This window comes from Anolis carolinensis, unplaced genomic scaffold (assembly GCF_035594765.1).
Source record: "Anolis carolinensis isolate JA03-04 unplaced genomic scaffold, rAnoCar3.1.pri scaffold_12, whole genome shotgun sequence".
NCBI lineage: Eukaryota > Metazoa > Chordata > Lepidosauria > Squamata > Dactyloidae > Anolis > Anolis carolinensis.
The window spans coordinates 9,505,949-9,533,464 of record NW_026943823.1 but is presented as its reverse complement, the minus strand read 5'-3'; the positions used below and the strand labels follow the sequence as shown (position 1 = coordinate 9,533,464).

The following is a 27,516-nucleotide window of genomic DNA, read 5'->3' as shown; positions in this document are numbered from 1 at the left end:
CTTTGAAGCTGCAAGGCTATTCGATGCTAATCAAGGTACACTGTAGTCTCCAACAGACAAGAGTTCTTTCTCCCACCCAGGACATTATTCCACAGATATATAAGTCATACAAGTCATACATAGTCCACCAGCCCCAAGCTTGCATTCCATAAGCATTTTGGCCAACCTCGTCTTCCTAATCTAGTTCTGATTATCAATCTGTTAGTTGCTTAAATACATATTAATAGAATCATGAATCCTTCCCAGGGAGAGCGCGGATGAGCTCCCTCTATCAGCTCCAGCTCCATGCGGGGACATGAGAGAAGCCTCCCATAAGGATGGTAAAACATCAAAACATCCGGGCAACGTCCCCTGGGCAACGTCCTTGCAGACGGCCAATTCTCTCACTCCAGAAGCAACTCTGGTTGCTCTTGACACGAAAAAAAAATCATGAATTGACTTTTAGTTAAACTGATTGATCTATTGATTAACTTTACCTATGGATAAAACCATAGTGTGAAGCTTCAGATCGCCAGATCTATTCAGTTTGGCTGAGGAAGAAATCTAGAATTCTCCAAAGCTTGCACACATGATTATAGCTTTCTTGGGTTGGCCTAATATTACCCTAATATCAAGTCACATTTGGAATCCACTACACTGAATGTTTAAATCTTAAACACACCATCTCTGTGTTTAAAATAATTCATTTACAGCATATAAAGATAATGCAATGTATATTAAGGAATATATACATACACATACACATACATATAACCTGGTGGCGCCACATGCTAAACCATTGAACTGTTGAATCTTCTGGCCTAAAGGTTGGCACTTTGAAGTTGCAGTTCAGGGTGAGTGCCCGCTGTTAGCCCTAGCTCCTGCTAACCTAGCAGTTCGAAAACATGCAAATGTGAGTAGATCAATAGGTACCGCTTTGGCAGGAAGGCAATAAAGGCACCCATGCAGCCATGCCGGCAACACGACCAGGAGGTGTCTACCAACAAAAGGCTTCTAGGCTTGGAAATGGAACAAGAGCACCTCCCCATGGCCAGAGTTAAGCACCACCTCCAGAAACCCGGAGATGAAAGGGGAAGCCTTTACCTTTGTTCTGTGTATGAGTATGTCATTGTTATTCTACTGTATTAAAGGCATTGAATATTTGCTTATCTGTGTATGTTGTAATCCGCTCTGAGTCTTCTCAGGGAGATAGAACGGAATATAACTAAAGTATATCATCATCATCATCATCATCATCATCATCATCATCATCATCGTTATTATGAATCTATTATTAATTACAAACCTTACTGTTCCTGAAGCTCCTCACAAATAACAACCCACAAGCTCTGTGTCATATATAAGATTACTGTATATACTCGAGTATAAGCCTAGTTTTTCAGCCCTCTTTTTAAGACCAAAAAAGCCCCGCTTGGCTTATACTCGGGTGAGGGTCCTGGTTGGCTTATATTTGGGTCAGCTTATACTCAAGAATATATGGTACATTTATTATTTTTCTCTATTATTGTTGCTACTATTACATTTATTTTACTCTATTATTATTATTATTATTATTATTATTATTAATAATAATAATAATAATACATTTATTATTTCACTCTGATCTTACTATTATTATTAATTGCATTTATTATTTTACTCTATTTATTATTACATGTATTATTTTACTCTATTATGATTAAAAGGATACATAAGCACATTTACATTGAAGAAGATGAGAATAATGATTTGATCAGAGTTAGACAGTCTTATCTTAAATTAGAGCTTGATGTAAATATTCAAAAACATTTAACCTATTGATGCCTCAATTAATGTAATTTTTTGGTACCTATTTTTATTTCTGAAATGTACCACCCTCAGCTTATACTTGAGTCAATGATTTCCCAGTTGTTTTGTGGTAAAATTAGATGCCTCGGCTTATATTTGGATCGGCTTATATTCGAGTATATATGGTAACTATTTTTAAAATCCAGACAGGCCTTTAAAGGCCTTTTAGGCCTTATTATTATTATTATTATTATTATTATTATTATTATTATTATTATTATTATTATTAAGCTAAATTCTGATTCACATACCTGTGTGTGTGTGTGTATTCCTTAATATACATTAATATGTGTGTGTGGTATACACACACACACACACACATATATACATATACACATATATTTAGCGAAATCTTGATTCATATATATATATGCATCACGGCTGAGCTTTTATCCCATGTTTCCTCAAGACTTGATTGTTCTCCGATGAATGTATGAAATGTGGGAAGAGAAGGGAATGAGTTCACATCAGGTGATTGGGAAAGTCTTCTCTTTCTGATTAACTTGCAATATCCCATTCAAGCCTCCCAAATCTTGCTTAATGCTCCAGTCGGTGTGTGTCATGAATATATTTATGCAAACCGGCTGGAGGAGAAAGCCGACAGTGATCTGTGCTTAACATTAGGTGGCAGGAAAGCATTTCCTTTGGCCAGACCTTGAAAAGAGAAGCACAAAAGAACTTTCTCCTGAAATGGGTTTCCTTGAGACTCAGTTCCTCTGAAAACTTCTCTCCTTATTTTTTATTATGCCGGCCTTGTCTTGTATTTCTGCCTTTCAGCTGCCAAATGAAATGTAAGCATTGGATGGGTTCAAGAGCAAGGAGAATGCAAACAAAAGGAAAGCATCCAGTTGCATGACCATAGGATGCACAGGCCACTGCAATTCTAAATGTCCTATATATAACTACAGTAGAGTCTCACTTATCCAAGCCTTGCTTATCCAAGCTTCTGGATTATCCATCACATTTTTGTAGTCAATGTTTTCAATATATCATGATATTTTGGTGCTAAATTAGTAAATACAGTAATTACAACATAACATAACTGCGTATTGAACTACTTTTTTTGTCAAATTTGCTGTATAACATGATGTTTTGGCACTTAATTTGTAAAATCATAACCTAATTTGATGTTTAATAGGCTTTTCATTAATCCCTCCTTATTATCCAAGATATTTGCTTATCCAAGCTTCTGCCGGACGCTGCAATTGTATATGTCCTATATATAACTACTTAGAAGTAATAATGTTTGAATTATATTATAGGATGCACAGGCTGCTGCAATTCTATATTATTATTATTATTATTATTATTATTATTATTATTATTATTATTATTATTTACAGTGTTTATATTCCACTCTTCTCACCCCAAAGGGGACACAGGGTGGATCACAATGCACATATACATGGCAAACATACAACATACAGACAGACACAGAGGCAATTTAACATTTTCCAGCTTATCCTATATATAACTACTTAGAAGTAATAATGTCTGAATGAGTATCCATTTGCTCCCAGGTCAATACAGAGAGGGTTGCAATCTCTCTCTGAAAATTTCCAGATTCCAAAATCGTTGAGGTATTCCAATCTTTCCTATAGATATTGGATACGAAAACCATTGATATACAATTACCTTAAACGACAGCGAGTTCGAATTCCTTAGACAATTTTAATTCTACTCCTGTGTGCTAAGTTACAATATTTTAATTACAGCAATAGCGCAATTTTTGCAAAGAATGATTGTGAGTTTGGGAATTGATGTTTCCCCTCTCTGCCCAGATTTGGGAAGCAATACACAGCCTCAATCCTTTGTGGGAGCCATTCTAGCCAAAATATGCTTATAATTCTGGGTACGGCCTATTTAATTGATAAGTCCTCTACGTAGAAGGGGGATCTTATTAAATTTCAGCCTACACAAGCAGACGCACACTAATTATCTGAGTATCCCCAGTGGGGAAAAAACAGGGCCAGCTTACTGTTACAAGGGCTTGGAAATAAATAAATCCTATCGTTAATAAGATGGGAGATTTCTCGTGGAGGAAAGCGGCATTCTCCCATCCCAACCCAGGATTTGAAACAGCCCAGTAAAAAAATAAAATAAAATAGGGCTTGTTTTTTAACCAGGGATTTCAAGGCCGGGATAATCATCAACAAAACCTCAGCTCCTTTCCTGCATGTAATGCTTCATACCACCTGCATACATTATCATCTCCATTCATGCAGTCTGCATACATTACAGTAAGCCTGCCCAAGCTGTGACCCTACAAGCCAAACGCAGCCCACCGTCATCCATGGCATCCCAGTCTGGGGCCGCGAAAATGGTGGGTGAAAGCACACACTTTTTTCATTGCCACCCACTAGAAGTCTTGAATAGATGGAAAGCGCAGGATGAGACTCTCAACCAAATGGCATACAAAGAACTGGATCAAGGCTTTCAAACATAGGCCAAGGAAAAGAGTGTTACATAAAACTCACACACACAGATACAGTGTGTGTGTATGTATGTATGTATGTGTGTGTGTGTGTATACACACACACACACACACACACACACACACACATACACATACATACTAGCTGTACCCGGCCACGCGTTGCTGTGGAGTTTTCTTCGTGGCATTCAAGTTGGCCAACAATGGAGTCCCCTAGGTATGAAGCAGCCAGGCTTTGAAGCTGCAAGGCTATTCAATGTTGTTCAAGTTGGCCAACAATGGAGTCCCCTAGGTATAGAGCAACCAGGCTTTGAAGTTGCAAGGCTATTCAATGGTATTCAAGTTGGCCAACAATGGAGTCCCCTAGGTATGAAGCAGCCAGGTTCTGAAGCTGCAAGGGTATTCAATGGTATTCAATTTGGCCAACAATGGAGTCCCCTAGGTATGAAGCAGCCAGGCTTTGAAGCTGCAAGGCTATTCAATGTTGTTCAAGTTGGCCAACAATGGAGTCCCCTAGGTATAGAGCAACCAGGCTTTGAAGTTGCAAGGCTATTCAATGGTATTCAAGTTGGCCAACAATGGAGTCCCCTAGGTATGAAGCAGCCAGGTTTTGAAGCTGCACGGCTATTCAATGTTGTTCAAGTTGGCCAACAATGGAGTCCCCTAGGTATGAAGCAGCCAGGTTTTGAAGCTGCAAGGTGATTCAATGGTATTCAAGTTGGCCAACAATGGAGTCCCCTAGGTATGAAGCAGCCAGGTTTTGAAGCTGCAAGGCTATTCAATGTTGTTCAAGTTGGCCAATGATGGAGTCCCCTAGGTATGAAGCAGCCAGGCTTTGAAGCTGCAAGGCTATTCAATGGTATTCAAGTTGGCCAACAATGGAGTCCCCTAGGTATGAAGCAGCCAGGCTTTGAAGCTGCAAGGCTATTCAATGGTATTCAAGTTGGCCAACAATGGAGTCCCCTAGGTATGAAGCAGCCAGGCTTTGAAGCTGCAAGGCTATTCAATGGTATTCAAGTTGGGTAACAATGGGATTTTTCTGGCTTTGTTTCTTTCTTTCTTTCCTTCTTTCTTTCTTTCTTTCTTTCTTTCTTTCTTTCTTTCTTTCTTTCTTTTTTGATGGTCACCTTGGAAAGTGATGAGTATTGTGGCCAAATTTGGTGTGATTTGGCCTAGTGGTTTTGTTGTTAACTTGGTCCTAATTATGATTATATCATAATTAGCACCGAGTTAACATATATATGGGGTCCTAAATTGTTGGTTATTTGGCTTGTTTTGGCACAACTTTGATAAAAACGTCATTAAGGCAGAAGGGAATAAAACAGATGAGATGGAAACATTTAGATGAGAAAACTCATCAAACTCATTCAATGAAACATGGATGATGGGCTGAGCAACTAAGGAGTTGGTTTTGGCCTCCCTAAAGGTCCAGCTAAACACGGGTCAACACAATGGTGCTCCAAAACATCTGGATAACCCAGCTCTGGGTTCTGGTTAAAATCCTTCCAGGGCTACAACCTGAACCTCCAGATCTAGGGCCAGGTCTTTCTCCATCCATCCCAATGCCAGTTTGCTCTGACTGGAAGCATTTTCTAAGGGTTCCCTCATCTTCCTTTGTCACATTTTCTTCTGAAATATTTTCATGGATCCATTTATCTATCTATCTATGACTGTGGGTTTTCCTTCCTGGGATTTTACTCCAAAGCATCCCAGAAGCCTTCTTGGAAAGCAATGGAGCTTTTGTGGGCAATTGACCAGACAAAGTACCAAAGGTGGAGGAGAAGCCTATTTTGAGATGGATACAAAACTATCACTTTTCTTAATTGTCAGAACCCACGCTGATTAACGGCTGTGATGGCCCAACAGGTTGAACTGTTGAATCTGCTGACCTAAAAGTTAGCAGTTCAAAACTGCTGGTCGGGATGAGCTCCTGCTGTCAACCCTAGCTCCTGCCAACTTAGCAGTTCGAAAACATGCAAATGTGAGTAGATTAATAGGTACCGCTTCAGTGGGAAGGTATTAAAGGCGCCCATGCAGCCTTGCCGGCAACACAATCAGGACGTGTCTACAGACGACAGGCTCCCCAGATTGGAAATGGAACAAGAGCACCTCCCCATGGCCAGAGTTGAGAGCCACTTCCAGAAAGCCGGAGATGAAAGGCGAAGCCTTTACCTTTGTTCTGTGTATTTGTACGTCATTGTTATTCCACTGTATTAAAGGCACTGAATGTTTGCCTATCTGTGTATGTTGCAATCCATTCTAAGTTCCCTCGGGGAGGTAGAGCAGAATATAAATAAAGTGTATTATTATTATTATTATTATTATTATTATTATTATTATTATTATCAGCATCATCATCATCATCATCATCATCATCCTGACTCCATTATTAATGAAAAACCTTACTGTTCTGAAGTCTCTCACGAATAACAACCCTCAAGCTCTGTGTCATATATAAGATTAATTATTTTTAAAATCCAGACAGGCCTTTGAGGAAGAAAGTTTTAAAGCATGAGCCATGGGGTTAATATATATATATATATATATATATACACCACTTGAATTATTTCTAAGCATTTTAAGGGATTTTAATGTACAGTAGAGTCTCACTAATCAAGCTAAATGGGCCGGCAGAAGCTTGGATAAGCGAATATCTTGGATTATAAGGACTGATCAAGGAAAAGCCTATTAAACATCAAATTAGGTTATGATTTTACAAATGAAGCACCAAAACTTCATGTTATACAACAAATTTGACAGAAAAAGTAGTTCAATACGCAGTAATGTTATGTTGTAATTACTGTATTTACGAATTTAGTACCAAAATATCACGATATATTGGAAACATTGACTACAAAAATGGCTTGGATTATCCAGAGGCTTGGATAAGCGAGGCTTGGATTAGTGAGACTCTACTGTATTTGTAATCAAAAGATCAAAATCAAAGATCTTTTTTTATGGCCATGGACCAGCATAAGGAGAGTGGGGTACAGTCTCATACAAGACATTTCACATTAAAATCTAGAAAATAGAAGTCTGTCGAAGGCTAAAGCACAAAAACTATTTAGAGAAGGGAAGGGGCTAGAAAGGGATGGAGAGGATAATTTATTCGCACGTTTGTTTAATTCTGTTTTAATACGTATATGCTATAGATTTTGAAAATGCGCTTTAATGTGTCTCAAATCAAGAGATAAAATCAGGAAAATAATAATAATAATATGCAACAATCACAACAAGGGCACCCACTGCCCTGTTTTCTCTCTTTCTCACAGCTTGATGTAATAGGAGCAAATGGGAAGCTGTGCATATTAAGTAAGGATTTGTTTTTAAAAATAAGCCTAGATTTACTAAAGTGTGGCCGTCACTCTTTCTCTTTGCTCTTGAAGGATATGTTGTGTGGGCCTGGCCTTCCTCCCTTCTTTTTCCTGGCCCCCAACCCTCCTGGTTGCCTGGATTAATGTTTCAATTGATGTTTTTTTTGCACTGATTGTCTATCTTTTGCCTGATTTTCCTACAACCGACACCTTGGTTATAGGGAAGAAATACAAACAAAACTCACTGTCATCCCACTGCCTATAATCAATGGTTATTGTTTATTTTCCTAAGTCTATTTTTCCTCCCCATTTTTATAAACGACAATCCTAAGAAACCCCCTGAATCCCACCCCCTCCTGCCCTTTCCAGCCACGTCTGGAGCTTTTATGGGAACTAAAGCCAGGCCAAGGATCCCCCCTTCGGTTCCCAAAGGTTGGGGGTGACAATAGCTAAATATGCAACAAAAGGAGGCGAATTCATGTCCATTTAACTGCTCCGGCAACCATTCTCAACAGATCCATCAGTGCCCATTGCTGAGCCCCAGACTCTTACAAATCCATTCTGAAGAGAATGGAGTCTGACTGATAGAAAACACAGGAGAGAATATACGGCCAGGACGGAATCACTGAACCGTTTGGGAACACAGTGTTTCTTTCCTGCGCCACACAGACATTGCGTGGCGGAGGGGAGATTCGTCTTAGAATATTCTGCATTATAATATCACTTATGGGCATTTCAAAGAGTATTGTTGCATCCTATTTCTTCCTTCCCAGATTAGCTCCAATGGTTGGATTTCAGACAGTTTTTGAATTATTCCAAGTGAGACAAAAACACTGGGATATAAAGAGGCTCCAGGAACCAATGCGTAACAAACTGGAGCCTGACGGTATATTATTATTTTTGCAATTCAGTATGGATCACATAGGGCCTTTGAGTGGCTCATCTGAACTATTCCATCATAAGAAAGCTTGTGAAAGCTAAACACAAGGAGTACAAATGCAGGGCAGGATTACACACTGAATACACAAGACAGATGATGGACATCATGATCCAGCATATATGGTTCCTAACTTCCTATTATTAATTTACAACAGGATCACAGACATTGCGGAGATTCCCCATCCACAAAGGTTTTTTCCCCTCCCAAACTATACTTAGTACTTCTTTTTTCTACAACTCACAAACAAAGAGGATAGATTGAAAGATAAATAGATAACACAAACCAACAACAACAGAAACTCAGCCCTTTTCCTGGCGTTCTTTGGGGAACTGATTCAGAAAATTGCATTTGGATAGACTGTATTATTATTATTTGTTCTGGTTTCTTAGATGTGGTATTGATTATCATGGTTTTTCTATTGGAAACTGGCATATGCCATATATTCTGTATCTCAAAAATTAGAGGTGACGGGGGAACGGGTGGGGTGTAGTTTTTGGAACCATTAGGTCAAAGAAACAAAACAAGGGCTACCATTTGAAGCACCAAATAAGTATTGGCCAGTGTGATAAATAGATCTCCTTTTAAAAGCCAGCAAACTGCAAACAAATCAGCCCCAGCCTCGTCTTTGCCAAGACCTCCATCCACACACTATGTCCCTTTCTGTAGGATCATTGGCAAGTCAGATGTCTCCCAACTTGCCCACCGAGGTCAAGGGAGGGCAAAGGGTGAACCCATTTTGTTTGCCCCTTTCTTTTGTCGCTGACCCACCAATGGTGCCAAGGAAGGGGCTAAGCCAGACCTAGCAGGGCAGACCTATAGCCCTGGCCTCTGAAGGACAGAGCGAGAGAAAGAAAGGGAGAGAAAGAGAGAAAGGATAGCACGTTGGAGTGGCTGAGGAGGCAGCAGAGGCCATCCCCACGCAAAGAAAGAAAGAAAGAAAGAAAGAAAGAAAGAAAGAAAGAAAGAAAGAAAGAAAGAAAGAAAGAAAGAAAGAAAGAAAGAAAGAAAGAAAGAAAGAGAGAGAGGGAGAGAAAGTCAGGCAGGCCTTGGACAGTCCTTAAGTTGAAATGGACACGATTAGGGGGCAAAGGGGAAAGGCCAAACTGACAACTTAGACCCATATATAGCCCAGATATTTATGTTTGTATGTGTGTGTGTGTATACACACACACACATACATACATACACATATATTTCCTATTCTTTTACAACAGAATCACTAAGTTGCCAAATGGAAAACTTAGATCCATATATCACCCAGATATTTTTGTGTGTGTGTGCGTGTGTGTGCACATACATATACATATACACACACACATGTATTTCCTATTCATTTACAACAGAATCACTAAGTTGCCAAAAGGACAACTTAGATCCATATATCATCCAGATATTTGTGTGTGTGTGTGTGCGTGCGCGTGCGCACATACATATACATATATACACACACATGTATTTCCTATTCATGTACAACAGGATCACTAAGTTGCCAAACTGACAACTTAGACCCATATATCGCCCAGATATTTGTGTGTGTGTGTGTGTGTGTATACACACACATACATACATACATACATACACACACATATATTTCCTATTCTTTTACAACAGTATCACTAAATTGCCAAACGGACAACTTAGATCCATATATCGCCCAGATATTTGTGTGTGTGTGTACGTGCGCACATACATATACATATACACACACACATATATTTCCTATTCATTTACAACAGAATCACTAAGTTGCCAAACAGACAACTTAGATTCACATATCACCCAGATATATGAGTGTGTGTATGTGTATACACACACACACACACACACATACACACATCATTCACACACACACATATTTCCTATTTATTTACAACAGGATCACTAAGTTGCCAAATGCACAACCTATACCCATATATAACCCAGATATTTGTGTGTGTGCACGTGTGTGCACACACACACACACATTTCCTATTCATTTACAACAGGATCCCTAAGTTACCAAATGTACAACTTAGACCCATATATCACCCAGATATATACACGTGTGTGTGTGTGTACACATACACATGCGCACACACACATATATCCTATTCATTTACAACAGGATCACTGCAATCTTGGATATTCTCCATCCACAAGGGTTGTGTAGTTTAATACTACTTTTTTTTCTACAAGCCACAAAGAATGGTGATTGAGCATTGAAAGATAGATGATAAATAGATTTCCTTTTTGAAAGCCAGCAAACAAAGTGCAAGCAAACCAGCCCTAGTCTCTTGCCTCTGCCAAGGCCTCCATACCACGCAAATGTAGCACTAACAATGATAACAACAATGTACATATATAAACACACAAACTGGATCTATCCTGCATAAACATCAATGCATATGTATGTGTACATGTGGGTATTGTATGAATGGATAACAAAAGCATTTGTTTTGCCATGTGTATATATGGGCAAACTGTTCCCAAGCAGGCATATATATGTAAAAAATAATCCACCAGTGTGTATATATGCAAACACATACACCGGCAGATTGTACAGATACACACATCTGTATACACTTACAGTCATGTGTATGTAAGCTGTCTGTCAATATGCATATATGGGAAAACACATGAATTTTGATATCCGCTCACTCTCACACACATATACATTTATAAATACACATTTAGCAAACCGTTTCTGTTTGTGTGTATATGTGTGTGGATAAAAATATAGATTATACACACACATATCTATATTGGCGTAAGTATTTGTTTACATGCACATAAACACATTCGTGTCCGTGTGGAAAGAGATAGCTTGTTTCCAAAAGGTACCAAATCCATCTGAATATTTTTGAAAAAAATATGCAGAGAATATGCATTTTTTGGCTATAAAATGCAATTTGCCCATTTTTGATCGGCACATAATATTTTACTCCTAGCCAGCAATGATAAGCTGCCAACTTATAATTTATTATTCGATTAGTTTGGATTTGGTATCTTTCGGAAACAAAATCCACAGATGTAAACAGTCTACCTATGTGTGTATATATACATACATCTCATTAATCTGCATACCTTATACACCTAGGGTGCAATAAGGTCTTTGGACCTTAATAAAATGTTGTCGTTATACACACACATATATATGGGAAAACAAAGAGTTTCTTACATAACACCCGCCACATAAAGTCATAGCATTTAGAGAGAGAGAGAGAGAGATCTTTATATTGCTAGCATTTCTCCAAAGGAAAAGGCTTTAGAATATTCTCTTTCTAGAATGCAGGGAAAGAAAATTCCCTTTTCTTTCTCCCCCAAACTCCTTTGGCTTTAGGAGATTGGTAGAGGCCTGTTGTTGCCTGAGAAAAATCCTATGAAATGCATGGGGTCGTCCTAAGAGGACAGGCAACTTGAAGTCACACACACATATATACATATACATATATAGGCAGTAACCTTTGTAGTATCTCAGCTTTCAGAATGAAAGTCTCTCTGTGTACATATATGTGCCTTCAAGTTGCCTCTGGTTTTACGGAGATCCCATAAACTTCATAGGGTTTTCTTAGGCAAGAAATAATCAGAGATCATTTTTGCTACTTCCTTCCTCTGGAAATGTCTCTTCCCAACAGAAAACAAGTTTATCAAAAATTATTATTATTATTATTATTATTATTATTATTATTATTATTATTATTATTGGTAAATAGATTTCCTTTTTCTTCCTATTTCCATTATTAGTATTATTGATATATTTCTTTTTTCTTCCTATTTCTATTATTATTAATACTATTATTAATGATAGATTTCATTTTTCTTCCTATTTCTATTATTATTATTATTATTATTATTATTATTATTATTATTATTATTAATGGTAAATAGATTTCCTTTTTCTTCCTATTTCCATTATTATTATTATTATTATTATTATTAGTATTATTAATGATATATTTCCTTTTTCTTCCTATTTCTATTATTATTAATATTATTAATGATATATTTTTCTTCCTATTTCATTATTATTATTATTATTATTATTATCAATGATTAATAGATTTTCATTTTCTTTCTATTTCCTTATTAATATTCTTATTATTAATGATAAATAGATTTCCTTTTTGAAAGCCTGCAAACTGCAAACCAACCAGCCCCAGCCTCTTGTCTTTGCCAAGGCCTCCATACCATCCACATGTAGCAGTAGTAACAATAATAATAATAACAACAATTACAATAGCAATAATACACACATATACACCCACAAACTGGATCTATCCTGCATAAACATATATAGATGTGTGCATGTGGGTAAATATATACGTATTTGTAGATGTGGGTATTGTGTCCATGGATAACAAAAACATTTGTTTCACCATATGTATATGGGCAAGCTGTTCCCAAAAATGCACATATACTTTCCTTCCCCAAAAATAAGTTCTACCCTGAAAATAAGACCTGTTATGATTTTTCAGCATTTCTGAGGATGCTCAAAATAGAAGCCCTAGAGTTAATTTAAAAAGTCAGTTTGGAAAAATAAGACTGCCCCTGAAAACAAGCCCTAACCTATCTTTTGGAGCAAAAATTAATATAAGACCCTGTCTTATTTTGGGGGGAAACAGGTATATGTAGAAATAATCCACCAGTGTGTATATTCGCAAACACATACACCAGATTGTATAGATACATATGCACACATTTGTAAACAGTGTATGAAGGGATAGTGGAAGGTTTGAAACCGAGACCTGCCTTAAAACAACCCTTTCTCGGCTCTGGACACTTTGCACAAATAACACAATATGTTGCCTCTCTCTTTCTTTCTGCATTTTTAAATTATCAAAATGTTTTATTTAGACTTCCTTTGTGTGTCTGTCTTTACAACAAAATATTGCATCCATATAAACCCCAGTTCCTTGAACTAAAAATGGTTGAACAATCAAAACATCAAAAGCAAATTATTATTCTTTTCCGTCTTAGTCTTCCTTCCTTTGACGGTTGCCTTATTTATTTACTTTTTTGGCAAAAAAATTAAAAACTTTGTTTAAAAAACATAATGCGTTATTTATTGGAAAATAAATAATTCTTGGCCGCTGCGGGAGGCCGTTGATTATTATTATTATACTTGAAAAAAGCAATCTTTTTGAGGTTTTTTTTTTAAATGAAAATAGCGTTTATTATACATCAGTTACTAAATGAAGAATCTAAATGATCTTTCCCCCCTCCCCTTTATTTAAATTAAGAACTCCACCCCCCTCCCTCAAAAAAACAAAACATAAACAAAAACCCCATTTAGAATATACAAAACTGTACAGTTCTCTTGATTTCCATATAAACTTGGCAGAAAGATAGCGAATATTGTCGAAGAAGAAGAGAAGTGTTTTGGGGGGCTGTTTTCAACAGGAAAAGCCGGGATGATGGGATATGTTTCATTTCATGGGAAAAGAGAGAGAAAAATATATTTATCCTTTCGATGAGGAAGTTGGCAAGGTCTTTCCATGGATGAGGCCTTTCCTATTTGAGATCCAAGGGCAATGGAAACGACACCCTGGGCTCCTGACATGTCTCTGGGATCAATACAGTGTATGGAGGACAATGGAAAAATATGCCCAAACAATGCGCCCTCCGTTTGTCTGTTGGATCAGATGGACAAACTCCTTTTATGGCTGGATCTACACTCCCAAAATGATTCATTATTGTCATATGATGGAATCTGAACTGCCTTGAAGCACATTATATGGGTCTAATGGGGCTCAAACCCCATTCTTTTGCATTGCGAATCCAGCCTACTTGTAAATACGCACGGCTCCCCAACTCAAACGGTGAGCCGAGGGTGCGTCTATACTCTTGACTTAACGCAGTTTGACACCGCCCTGACGCAGGCCCCCATCTACACCGCCATACCGCGCGGTTTCACTTTGAATACATTTTAAAAGGATTGTAAACTGTTTCTTTTTCAAATACCGTCAATATTTAATTCTATTTTCATGTTTGTCTGCGTTTTAGGTTCTACATTGCATTGGGTTTTCCTGGAAGCCGCTTTGAGTCTCTTTGTGTAGAGAGAGAGCAAGCGGGGTATAAATAAACATAAACATAATAATAATAATATCCGATAGGATATGACTATAATAATAATAATAATTATTATTATTATTATTATTATTATTATTGTAGTCCTATCCTATCGGATACTGAACTATATAAAGTGATCATGCCCTTCAATCTGCATTATAATAGCAGTGTAGATGGGACCAGAGTCTGCACCTATTATTATTATTGGTTGTTATTATTATTATTATTAAAATCAATAATAATAATAGTTATAGTCCTATCCTATCGGATACTGAACTATATAAAGTGATCATGCCCTTCAATCTGCATTATAATAGCAGTGTAGATGGGACCAGAGTCTGCACCTATTATTATTATTGGTTATTATTATTATTATTATTATTATTATTATTATTATTATTAAAACCAATAATATTAATAATACTAATAATAGTTATAGTCCTATCCTATCGTATACTGAACTATATAAAGTGATCATGCCCTTCAATCTGCATTATAATAGCAGTGTAGATGGTGCCAGAGACTGCACTTATTATTGTTGTTGTTGTTATTGTTATTATTATTATTAAAAGCAATAATAATAACAATCTTATCCTATCCTATCGGATATTGCATTATATAAAGTGATCATATCATTCCATTCAATTTGCATTATAATAGCAGTGTAGATGGGGCCAGAGTCTGCACTTATTATTATTGGTTATTGTTGTTGTTGTTAAAACCAATAATAATTATCTTATCTTATCCTATCGGATACTGCTTTGTATAAACTGATCATGCCCGTCAATATGTATTATAATAGCAGTGTAGATGGGGCCAGAGTTTGCACTTGTTATTATTGTTATTATTGTTATTATTATTATTAGAATCAATAATAATGTGCAGAGAAAGTGGAGTATAAATAAACATAATAACAATAATTATCCTACCCTATCGGATACTGAACTATATAAAGTGATCATGCCCTTCAATTTGCATTATAATAGCAGTGTAGATCGGGCCAGAGTTTGCAATTATTATTATTATTATTATTAAAACCAATAATAATGTGCAGAGAAAGTGGAGTATAAATAAACATAATAATAATGCCATCCTATCCTATCGGATACTGCATTAAATTAACTCATCATGCCCTTCAATCTGTATTATAATAGCAGTGTAGATGGGGCCAGCGTCTGCACTTATTATTATTGGTTATTATTATTAAAACCAATATTATAATAATAATAATAATAATAATAATAAATAGTGCAGAGAAAGCAGGGTATAAATAAAAATAATAATTATCCTATCGGATACTGTTATACAATCTGATCATTATTGGTTATTATTATTAAAACATTATTATTATTATTATTATTATTATTATTATTATTATTATTATTATTATTAGTGCAGACTCTGGCCCTCATCTACACTGCTCTTATAATGCACAGTAAAGGGAATTATATGATCCCTTTATATAATGCAGTCTGAACTGGATTTCTACGATTATTATACGATTCTAGTGTTAGATAGAATCATAACATCCAGTTTCATGCGATTAGACCGTCCCGGATTGATTTTAATTTAATTTCAAGATGTTATTTTCTATCATATGGGGCATTGATTGCCTGCCTTGTTTTGGAAGCCGCCCTGAGTCTCCTGGCCAACTGCAAAAGGCCACCCTACTGGGGTCTGCACGCATCATCCGAAAATACATCACACAGTCCTAGACACTTGGGAAGTGTTCGACTTGTGATTTTGTGATACGAAATCCAGCATATCTATCTTGTTTGCTGTGTCATAATAAAATAATAATAATAATAATAATAATAATAATAATAATAATAATAATAATTATTATTATTATTATTATTTCGCAATGTAGATGGGGCCCAATGCGTTGCAATCCTGGGATTTGTAATTTAAAGAGTTTTTTCTTTTATCCTTCTCTATGGGCTGTTCTAAACAGCTGAATAAAATCCCACATTTTCTGCTTTGAATTGGAATATATGGCAGTGTGAACTCAGATAAACCAATTCAAAGCAGATATTGTGGGATTTCCTGCCTTGATATTCTGGGATATAGGGCTGTGTGGAAAGGCTCTCAATCTCATCTCCAAACCACCAAACCCGGGATTCCATAGCCTTGTCTCAAGGCAGTCAAAGTTGTGTTAAACCGCGTTAATTCTACAGTGTAGACGTACCAGGGCGGGAGAGGGGAAACGATGGCCCCTTTCCACACAACTGTATACAATCCCATATTATCTGCTTTGAACTGGGTTATCAGGGGGCCCTTCCACACAGAATATCAAGGTAGAAAATCTCACAATATCTGCTTTGAACTGGGTTATCTGAGTCCACACTTATAATGTGAGATTTTCTGCCTTGATATTCTGGGATATAGGGCTGTGTGAAAGGGCCCTGGGTTATATGGCAGTGTGGACTCATATAACCCAGTTCAAAGCACATATTATGGGATTTTTTTGTCTTGATATTCTGGGATATAGGGCTGTGTGGAAGGGTCCTGGGTTATATAGCAGTGTGGACTCAGATAACCCAATTCAAAGCAGGTATTACAGGGTTTTTTTGTCTTGATATTCTGGGATATAGGGCTGCATGAAAGGGCCCTGGGTTAAATGGCAGTGTGGACTCATATAACCCAATTCAAAGCAGATATTATGGGATTTTTTGTCTTGATATTCTGGAATATAGGGCTGCATGAAAGGGCCCTGGGTTATATGGCAGTGTGAACTCATATAACCCAGTTTAAAGCACATATTATGGGAATTTCTGTCTTGATATTCTGGGATATAGGACCGCATGAAAGGGCCCATATAACCCAATTCAAAGCAGATATTATGGGATTTTCTGCCTTAATATTCTAGGATATATAGCTGTGCGGAAGGGTCCTCAGATAACCCAATTCAAAGCAGATATTGTGGGATATTTTTGCCTTGATACTCTGGGTTATATGGCTATCTGCAAGTGCGCTATAAAGACAATATTTTGTTTTGTTTTGGGATTTTTTTTCCAAAGCAAAGAGAGCCCCAGTCCCAAAGCAACCCAAAGCGGATTTCGCTTTCTTTACCTTCTTCTCATTGTCCTTCTTGGGGACCCCAACCCGATTCGTGTTATGTCCTTTGAGGGGGGGGGGGAAGAGTCTGGAAAAGTAAAAAATAAAAACCTTCTGGAAGCTCCAAGGAGAGTACAAACCGTCAGGATCCGGCACCAAACCCGTTTGGAGAAAGCCAGAGAAGGAAAGCGAGGAAAAACTCCACTGTGGTCCACCTGCTTCCGAAGGCATCGTATAAATAATAATAATAATAGTCCGAGAAAAAGAGGAAGAAGGTGGCGAATTGAAGGAAGAAAGTCAGTCTTTTTTTTTCTGAGCCCCATCCAGCCAAAGCGGAGGGAAAAGAAGCAGGAACATGGGGGGAAAGTCCTTGGAGAAAAACAATATTCCTTCCCCCGGCAAGGCGCTGAAAGGTTATTATTGAGAGGCAGTTAGGCACGTCTTGTCTTTTGTTTTCAAACAGAACAATGGTATGATGTCGAGAAACAGAGGCCAGGGATCAAGAAAGGAGAGGAGAGGACAACAATGGGGGCATCTAGACCATTATCCAGACCATTCATGGGCAAACTTGGGTCCTCCAGATGTCCAAAACACCTAACTTTGCCCATACGTGATCCAGACCACTTTTTGTTCCTGGCTTATAAACATCATTTCCTAATCGGCCGTGCCCTAAAATATGGGGAAAGTTCATTTACTGCCCAAACTTTGTTTTTGCCCCACCTTCGGACACCACTGTCTTTGCCATAGGCTTTCAATCCACGTCTCCTTTGCTCTCACCCAACTCCATGTATTTCCTGGCAGCCGCAAAAACAAAGTTTTTGGAATATAACTACGACTTTCCAAATAAGGGCCACGAACGGAAATGGGAAATGACACTTTCCAACCAGGAACAGAAAAATTATTTCACACGTTGTGACACTGTGTAGAATGAATGCAGTTTTGACCCCCCAAATGGGGATGGTGGGATTATTTTTGTTTTCCACCCTTTGTGGGGGGAAAAGACACCTCCAAGCACCCCATAGCATATTTAATAATAATAATAATAATAATAATAATAATAATAATAATAATAATAATAATGGGTTGCTAGGAGTTTTCTCGGAAGCATTCTCTTCTGACGTTTCGCCCACATCTATGGCAGGCATCCACAGAGGTTGTGAAGTATGTTGGAAACTAGGCAAGTGGGGTTTATATATCTGTGGAATAATGTCCAGGGTGGGAGAAAGAACTCTGTGAATGTTGCAGTTTGCATTGAACAGTCTTGCAGCTTCAAAGCTTGGCTGCTTCCTGCCTGGGGATCCTTTGTTGGGAGGTATTAGCTGGCCCTGATTGTTTCCTATCTGGATTTCCCCTGTTTTCTGAGTGTTGCTCTTTATGTACTGTCTTGATTTTAATTTTTTTTAAAAATACTGGTAGACAGATTTTGTTCATTTTCATGGTTTCCTCCTTTCTGTTGAAATTGTCCACATACTTGTGGGTTTCAATGGCTCCAATGTGTAGTCTGACATATTAGTTGTTAGAAGTGGTCCAGTATTTCTGTGTTCTCAAATAATATGCTGTGTCCAGGTTGACTCATCATGCATTTTAAAAAAACTCTCAAATCAGGACAGTAAATAAAGAACAACACTCAGAAAACAGGGAAATTTCAGACAGGAAACAATCAGGGCCAGATAACACCTACCAACAAAGGATTCCCCCAGGCAGGAAGCAGCCAGGCATTGAAGCTGCAAGGCTTATTCAATGCCAATCAAGGTGATTAATTGCCTCAGACAAGAGTTCTTTCTCCCACCCTGGACATTATTCCACAGATGTATAAACCCCACTTGCCGAGTTTCCAACAAACTTCACAACTTCTGAAGATACCTGCCATACATTCAGGCGAAACGTCAGGAGAGAATGCTTTTGGAACATGGGCAGACAGCCCGGAAAACTCACAGCAACCTACTTGACAATACAATAATAACAACACAACTGTATCCACGCACTAATATTGAATAGTTTGGAATTCATTTGTTGGAAATGTCGGTGGGATTATTCAGATTCTGAATAATTCTGGGAGAGAAAGAAAGGAAGGAAATAATAATAATGCTAGTAATAATCAGGAGAGCATGGAGGCCGGGCAGTTCAACTGCATTCATTCCACTGCTGCGTGGCTTTTGGGAGCGACAGGGGAAGGAAAAGGATAGACACTGGGGGGAAAACACACACTTTGAGTTGGTATTGTGGGATGGGATGCAAAATGAGAGGGTCTTCCCGAAAAAAGCTCGCTTTGGGTTTGCTTTGGCAGCGAAAGGAGGGAGGGAGGGAGGAAGGAAGGAGAGGAAGAAGGAAGGAATCGCTCAGGCTGGATCGGCACCCTTTCTGAATCCGGATGATCTGCTTGGGATCCTGTAACAGAGCAGACTCCTCTCAAAGCAAATCGTCTGGATGTCAGGAAAGAGATGGAGAGACCCCTCAGGATGGATGGAATTGGAGACTCCAGGTTCTGAATCCAGAGGAGAGGAGTCTACACTGCTGTCTGGTCCGGTTCAAAGCAGGCACCTTCCACACTGCCCTATAATCCGGATTATCAACGCAGATAAAACACAAGATCTGTTTCGAACTGGATTATATGAATGCACCCTACCAGACAATCCCCTCCAAAGATTTTATATGACAGTGTAAATCCAGCCTCATATAATCCTGTTCAAAGCAGATAATCTGGATTTGTATATGGCAGTGTAGAAGGGGCCCCTAGATTGTCTGCTTTGAACTGGATTATATGTCAGTATGGACTCATATAATCCAGTACAAAGCAAATCTGGATTATAGGAGAGTAGATACAAGCTCAAAATGGATCCAGGCTGCCATCCAATCGGTTCCTGAGTCCAACTGGAAAAGAGAGGAGTCCACACTGCAGTTTGATCCAGTTCTGGAATCAGAAAGGGACAAGGGATTGTTCAGGCCCCATTTACATAATGCACATTATCTGCCCTGAGATGGATTATAGGGCCATGTAGACTCAGGCTTCTTCTACAATGCCCTAGAATCCAGATTATCAAAACAAGACATCCACATGATCTGCTTTGAAATGGATTATTAGAGTCTAGACTGCCAAATAATCCAGACTAAATCAGATCATCCACATGAGTCCTCTAGGGAAGATGGAGTGAGCTACAAATAAAGTATTATTATATTATTATGATCTGCTTTGAAGGAGATTACCTGAGGCCCTTTCCACATAGCTGTAGAAAATCCACACTGAACACCATTATTTGGCAGTGTGGGCTCTGATAACCCAGCTCAAAGCAGATATTGTGGGTGATCTGCCTTGATATTCTGGGTTACATGGCTGTGTGGATGGGCCCTGAGTCTACAGTGTTATATAACCCAGTTCAAAGGAGAAATGTGGAGGATCTGCTTTGATATTCTGGGTTATATGGCTATGAGTCTACTGTACAGTATAACCCAGCTCAAAGCAGATATGACAGGGTAGAAGGGGCCTCAGATAATCCAGTTAAAACATATATTGTGGATGGTCTGCCTTGATATTTTGGTTTATATGGCTGTGTGGAAGGGCTCTGAGTCCACACCGCCATATAACCCAGTTGAACTGAGTCTACAGTGCCATATAACCCAGTTCAGAACAGGTATAGTGGATGATCTGCCTTGATATTCTGGGTTACATGTCTGGGAAGAAGGGCCCTGAGTCTATAGTGCCATATAATCCAGCTCAAAGCAGAGACTGTGGATGACCTGCCTTGATATTTTGGTTTATATGTCTGTGTGGAAGGGCCTTGAGTCCACACTGCCACATAACCCATTTCAGAGCAGATATGGCAGAGCAAAAGGGGCCTCCTATCTCCCAGTTCAAAGCAGATCTGCCTTGACCAAACTGGACTGTATGGCAATGCAGAAGAGACCTCAGGATAGATCAGGCATGGGGAAACTTCAGCCTTGTTTTGGACTTCAACTCCCATCATTCCTAACCCTTTCCTTTTCCTCCTCAAAGGGGCCTGAGGCCAGGGCTGTAGGGGGGGTGGGGTGGGTAGGGGTTCAACCCCCGTGAAATATTTCTCATGAATTTACTCATGTTTACTCACTGTTTAACCAAATCCCCAGATAGACAGATAGAGCACGCATCCTCAAACTGCGGCCCTCCAGCTGTTTGGGCCTCCAACTCCCAGAATTCCTGACCCTTGAACAAGCTGGGAGTTGGAGGGCCACAGCTTGGGGATGCCTGGTCTTGAGTGTCCACTGAAGTTTATCCATGGAGCCTGATTCCTAAATTATTTAAATCCCCATGTGTGTCCACAGATAGAGACAGATAGAGCAGGCACCCTCAAACTGTGGCCCTCCAACTCCCAGAATTCCTGACCCTTGGACAAGCTGGGAGTTAGAGGGCCACAGCTTGAGGATGCCTAGTCTTGAGTGTCCACTGAAGTTTATCCACGGAGCCTGATTCCTAAATTATTTAGCGTTACGGAACCACTCTTCAGGAGCAGGGCCATAGCCAGTTTTGTTCTGGCTATGGTCCTGCTCCGGCCCTTCCCTTTCCCGCTCAAAGGGGCCTGAGGCTGTTAGGAAGTCCAAAAACACCCAGAGGGAGGGCCGCAGTGTGCCCATGCCTGGGAGAGATGGTTGGCTTTGGCGGAGAGGAGTCTTGGAGATCCGGAGTCAAGAGTCCGACGGGAGGTCCTGGCCTCTGTTTCCCCCCACCCCAGGGCGCTGGCTGGCTCAGTCCGGGGTCAGAGGTCCCTGCAGTCCGCCTTGGGCCCCCCTCCCCCGCCCGCCCCGTAGGCCTCGTGGGCGGGGGCCCCTCCGTTGTTCTCCCCGGGCGGCGTCATGCGCTTCTCCTTCTGCCTCCGGTTGCAGAACCAGACGCGGACGACTTCCTTCTCCAGCTGGAGGCTGTCGGCGAGGGCGGCGATCTCCTGGGCGGCGGGCTTGGGGCACTTGAGGAAGTGGGTCTCCAGCACGCCCTTGACGGAGACCTCGATGGAGGTGCGCTTCTTCCTCTTCCGGCCCTGGGCGGCGATCTTGTCGAGGCCCGTGGGGCTGCCCGTGGACGAGTCGGCCTCCTCCAGCCACTTGTTGAGCAGCGGCTTGAGCTTGCACATGTTCTTGAAGCTCAGCTGCAGGGCCTCGAAGCGGCAGATCGTGGTCTGCGAGAAGACGTTGCCGTACAGCGTGCCGAGCGCCAAACCCACGTCGGCTTGGGTGAAGCCCAGCTTGATGCGCCGCTGCTTGAACTGCTTGGCGAACTGCTCCAGCTCGTCCGAGGTGGGCGTCTCCTCGTCGGAAGGGTCGCCGGGGTGGCTGTTCAAGGGGTCGTGGGGCTCTGGGAGCAGCGCCGTGGCCACGTTGTTGTTTGGGACCGAATTGGCGGCGGTCGGGGGAGGGCTGAGTCCGCCGTGCTCCAGCATGGCTCCCACGCCGAACCCGCCTTGGGAGTAAACATTCCCGGGAGGGTTGGGGCTGCTGGACCAGGCGCTTTGTAAGTGTCCCGCGCCTCCCCCGACGCCCCCGTTGCCGTGGTGGTGGTGAGGCGGCGAGCGGTGGTGCAAGAGCCCCCCCAGCTGCTGCAAGTCCTCCCTCCCCGGCTTGATGTCCGGCTGCTCGGCCAAACTCGAGGCCCAGGGCCCGGCGTCGCTCAGGCTGGTGACCCAGTGGTGTCCCAGGGGGTGCCCGTTGCCCTGCAGGTAGTCGCTCTGGAGCAGCTTCTGGTGGTGCCCGCGGAAGGGCCCGCCCTGCGGCATCCCCGGCGCGGCCTCGGCGTGCACCAGCAGGCTGTACGGGTTGGACGCCGCCGTGGCCATGGCTCCTCCGACGCCGCCGACGCCGCTGCTGCCTCCTCTGCGCCGCTCCGCCGCCCGCCCGCCTTTGACATCTCTCTCTCCGCAGCCAGAGAGGGTAGGCACTAGGCAGGCGCCCGCCGCCGACGCCCCCTCCCCTCCCCTCCCCCTCCTCCTCCCGTCGCAGCCAATCCCGGCGCCGCCCGAGACATTGAAATCCACGAGGGGAGGGGGAGAGCCAGGCGCGGGCAAGGCAGGGTTAAAGCCAAGGAGTCCCGAGCAGGAAGTGCGGCCCCATTGGCTGGCGCTGGGGAGAGGGAGGGACTTCAGCCTCGCCTCCGACCTCGGTATCCGTGGAAGTGGGGTGTGCAGTGACAATGGGGAGCTCTTGCTTTGGCTTTAAGGAGTCTTGGTTTCCAAGCCGCGGATGGTTGAATCCGTGGATATAGAGGGATGTATTTGTATAACACACACACACACAAGTACAGTAGAGTCTCACTTATCCAACATAAACGGGCCGGCAGAACGTTGGATAAGCGAATATGTTGGATAATAAGGAGAGATTAAGGAGAAGCCTATTAAACACCAAATTAGGTTATGATTTTACAAATTAAGCAACAAAAACATCATGTTATACAACAAATTTGACAGAAGAAGTAGTTCAATACGCAGTAATGCTACATAGTAATTACTGTATTTACGAATTTGGCACCAAAATACCATGATGTATTGAAAACATTGACTACAAAAATGCGTTGGATAATCCAGAACGTTGGATAAGTGAATGTTGGATAAGTGAGAGTCTACTGTATATACATACATATATATACAGACAAATATACAAATATATATTGCATATACACACAAATATATATTGCATATATATTACATGTACACATAATACACACATACATATGCAATGTATCAATATATACACACAATATAAACAAATTTATAATATATATACACATACATATATATATAATAAACACATATATACACTTAGACAAATATATTACATATACACACATATAGCACATATACACATTTATATTACATATACACACAATATATCCAAATATATGCTACACGCATATACAAATATATTTGATATTACACACAATATACACATATACAAATATATTGCATACACACATATATACACACATATACAAATATATGCTACATATATACACATATACAAGGTTATCTATTACAGAGACATAATACACACATATATACAAATATATTATATATATACATACATACAAATATATATTACACATACACATACATTAAACAGGGTGCCCCTCATGTATATTTCACTGCCATAGCAATTGTGCAGATTTGAAGGCTAACTCTATGCATTTATCTGTAAGGATCAATGTATTATTATTATTATTATTATTATTACTACTACTACTACTACTACTATATTTATTTATACCTGCTTTATCTCTAATGTTACTGGTTTCATCGCGAGTTAGGTATTTTTCCTTTCTTATTTTTCCTTAGAAACCAGTCTAGAGTAGACTAGACAGCTCCCAAGCCTTTCTATCTACAATGGAGTTCTTTTTACCTGAATAAATACTTTTTGAACTTTTATTGAGACTCTGCAGTCCATTGCAATCCTAAATGGTCAAAGGCTTTTCTGTAAGTAACTGCTGCATTTGAAAGCTTTTGCTTTTGCTGCTCTGCTGCATTTTGGTGGAATCTCCCCCAGAGAGGGTTAAATTGAGTCTAACCGCTCAGAGATTACCATAACAAAATCAAGTTCTTCTTATCACTCCCATTATTGGGGGAAATGGCAAATGATAAACACAATATTATTAATAATAATCCTGGATTGCACATGGTTAAGGGCATGTATATATACAGTTTATATAGTTTGGGGACCCCTATAGAGCAGGGGTCCCCAAACTAAGGCCTGGGGGCCGGATGCGGCCCATCGAAGCCATTTATCCAGCCCCCACGGCACAAGGGAAGAAGGGGGTTGGGCTAAATGACTCAAGGAGTCTCTTCTTCTCTTACAACCATTATTATTATTATTATTATTATTATTATTATTATTATTATTATTATTATTATTATTAATAATAATAATAATAATAATGAGGCTGGGAGGCCATCTTTCAGGGGTGCTTTGCTTGTGCTTTTGGTGCACAAAGGCAGAAGGGGGTTGGACTAGATGGCCCAAGGGGTCTCTTCCAAACATCATCATCATCATCATCATCATCATCATCATCATCATCATCATCATTAACATTGAGGCTGGGTGGCCATCTGTCAGGGGTGCTTTGGTTGTGCTTTCGGTGCACAAAGGAAGAAGGGGTTTGGACTCAATGGCCCAAGGGGTCTCTTCCAACCCTCTATTATTATTATTATTATTATTATTATTATTATTATTATTATTATTATTATTATTATTATTAACATTGAGACCGGGAGGCCATCTGTCAGAGGTGCTTTGCTTGTTCTTTTTGTGCACAAAGACAGAAGGGGGTTGGACTCAATGGCTCAAGGGTCTATTATTATTATTACAGTAAAGTCTCACTTATCCAACACTCACTTATCCAACGTTCTGGATTATCCAACACATTTTTGTAGTCAATGTTTTCAATATATCGTGATATTTTGGTGCTAAATTCATAAATACAGTAATTACTACATAGCATTACTGCGTATTGAACTACTTTTTCTGCCAAATTTGTTGTCTAACATGATGTTTTGATTTGTAAAATCATGACCTAATTTGATGTTTAGTAGGCTTTTCCTTAATCGCTCCTTATTATCCAACATATTCACTTATCCAACATTCTGCCGGCCCATTTATGTTGGATAAGTGAGACTCTACTGTATTATTATTATTATTATTATTATTATTATTATTATTATTATTATTATTATTATTGACATTGAGGCTGGGAGGCCATCTGTCAGGACTGCTTTGCTTGTGCTTTTGGTGCACAAAGGCAGAAGGGGATTGGACTCAATGGCCCAAGGGGTCTCTTCCAACCCTCTTTATTATTATTATTATTAACTATTATTATTGCTCGGTGGCCAACTATAGTCCGGCCCTCCAATGGTCCAAAGCAGGGGTCCTCAAACTTTTATAGCAGAGGGCCGGTCCACAATCCTTCAGACTGTGGAGGGGCCAAATTATCATTTGGAGGGGAAAAAACGAACAAATTCCTATGCACACTGCACATGTCTTATTTGTAGTGCAAAACAACAACAACAATGAAAGAACAATACAATATTTAAAAATGAAAACAGTTGTAACCAGCATAAACCTATCAGGATTTCAATGGGAAGTGTGGGCCTGCTTCTGGCCAATGAGATAGTCAAGTGAATTAGGATTGTTGTTGTTGTGTGCCTTCAAGTCATTTCAGACTTTGGGCGAGCCTAAGTCTAAAATTATTTATTCATTTACTACATTTATTTATTACATTTATATCCTGCCCTTCTCACCCTGAAGGGGACTCAGAGCAGCTGTATGTACATACAATATATTATTAGCATAGCACAATATTAGCATTATATATTACTATATTGAACTATACCACTATACTGTAATATTATATGTAATATATAACATATAATTAATATTATTATATGGTATTAGTATTATATTGTATAACAGTATGATATTATTATCAATATTATAAGTAAATACAATATATTATTAAAAATGATTTTAAAATATTATATTATAAAACTGAGGTCGGGGGCCAGGTAAATGACCTTGGAGGGCCGCATCTGGCCCCCGGGCCTTAGTTTGGGGACCCCTGGTCCAAAGGATCGTGAACTGGCCCCCTGTTTAAAAAGTTTGGGGACCCCTGCTATAGAGGTTTGGGGACACCCTGTACACTAAGTTTCGGATCTGAATAGGAGAGGGAGAGGAGGAGGAGAAGAGAAGGAGGAGGAGAAAAAAGGAAGCGAGGGGATGGTTTAAATTTGTAGTGATTGATTCCAGGGGAATCCAAACTGGGGGAAGAAGAGGAGGAGGAGGAGAAGTTTACAGGGATCTCCCTCCCCTTCTTGTGAATGTCAAGGCAATCTGAAAGTAATTGAGGAGATCTGGTTGGGAAGAAGGGGGCAGAGGGCCTTCCAAAGTGGGGC

The 27,516-nt window shown here is 39.9% G+C and overlaps 1 protein-coding gene across 1 annotated transcript; it reads right to left on the bottom strand.

Annotated features, from left to right (window-relative positions):
• Positions 1-696: 696 nt before the first annotated feature.
• pou3f4 (POU class 3 homeobox 4) lies at positions 697-23,521 on the bottom strand. Its single transcript, XM_062963927.1, has one exon. It carries the CDS (start codon positions 23,416-23,418, stop codon positions 22,348-22,350), a length of 1,071 nt encoding a protein of 356 aa, XP_062819997.1. The 5' UTR covers positions 23,419-23,521; the 3' UTR covers positions 697-22,347.
• Positions 23,522-27,516: the final 3,995 nt, after the last annotated feature.

Excerpts from the sequence above, each read along its gene's own strand:
- pou3f4 (XM_062963927.1), bottom strand. The coding sequence starts at position 23,418 with ATGGCCACGGCGGCGTCCAACCCGTACAGCCTGCTGGTGCACGCCGAG.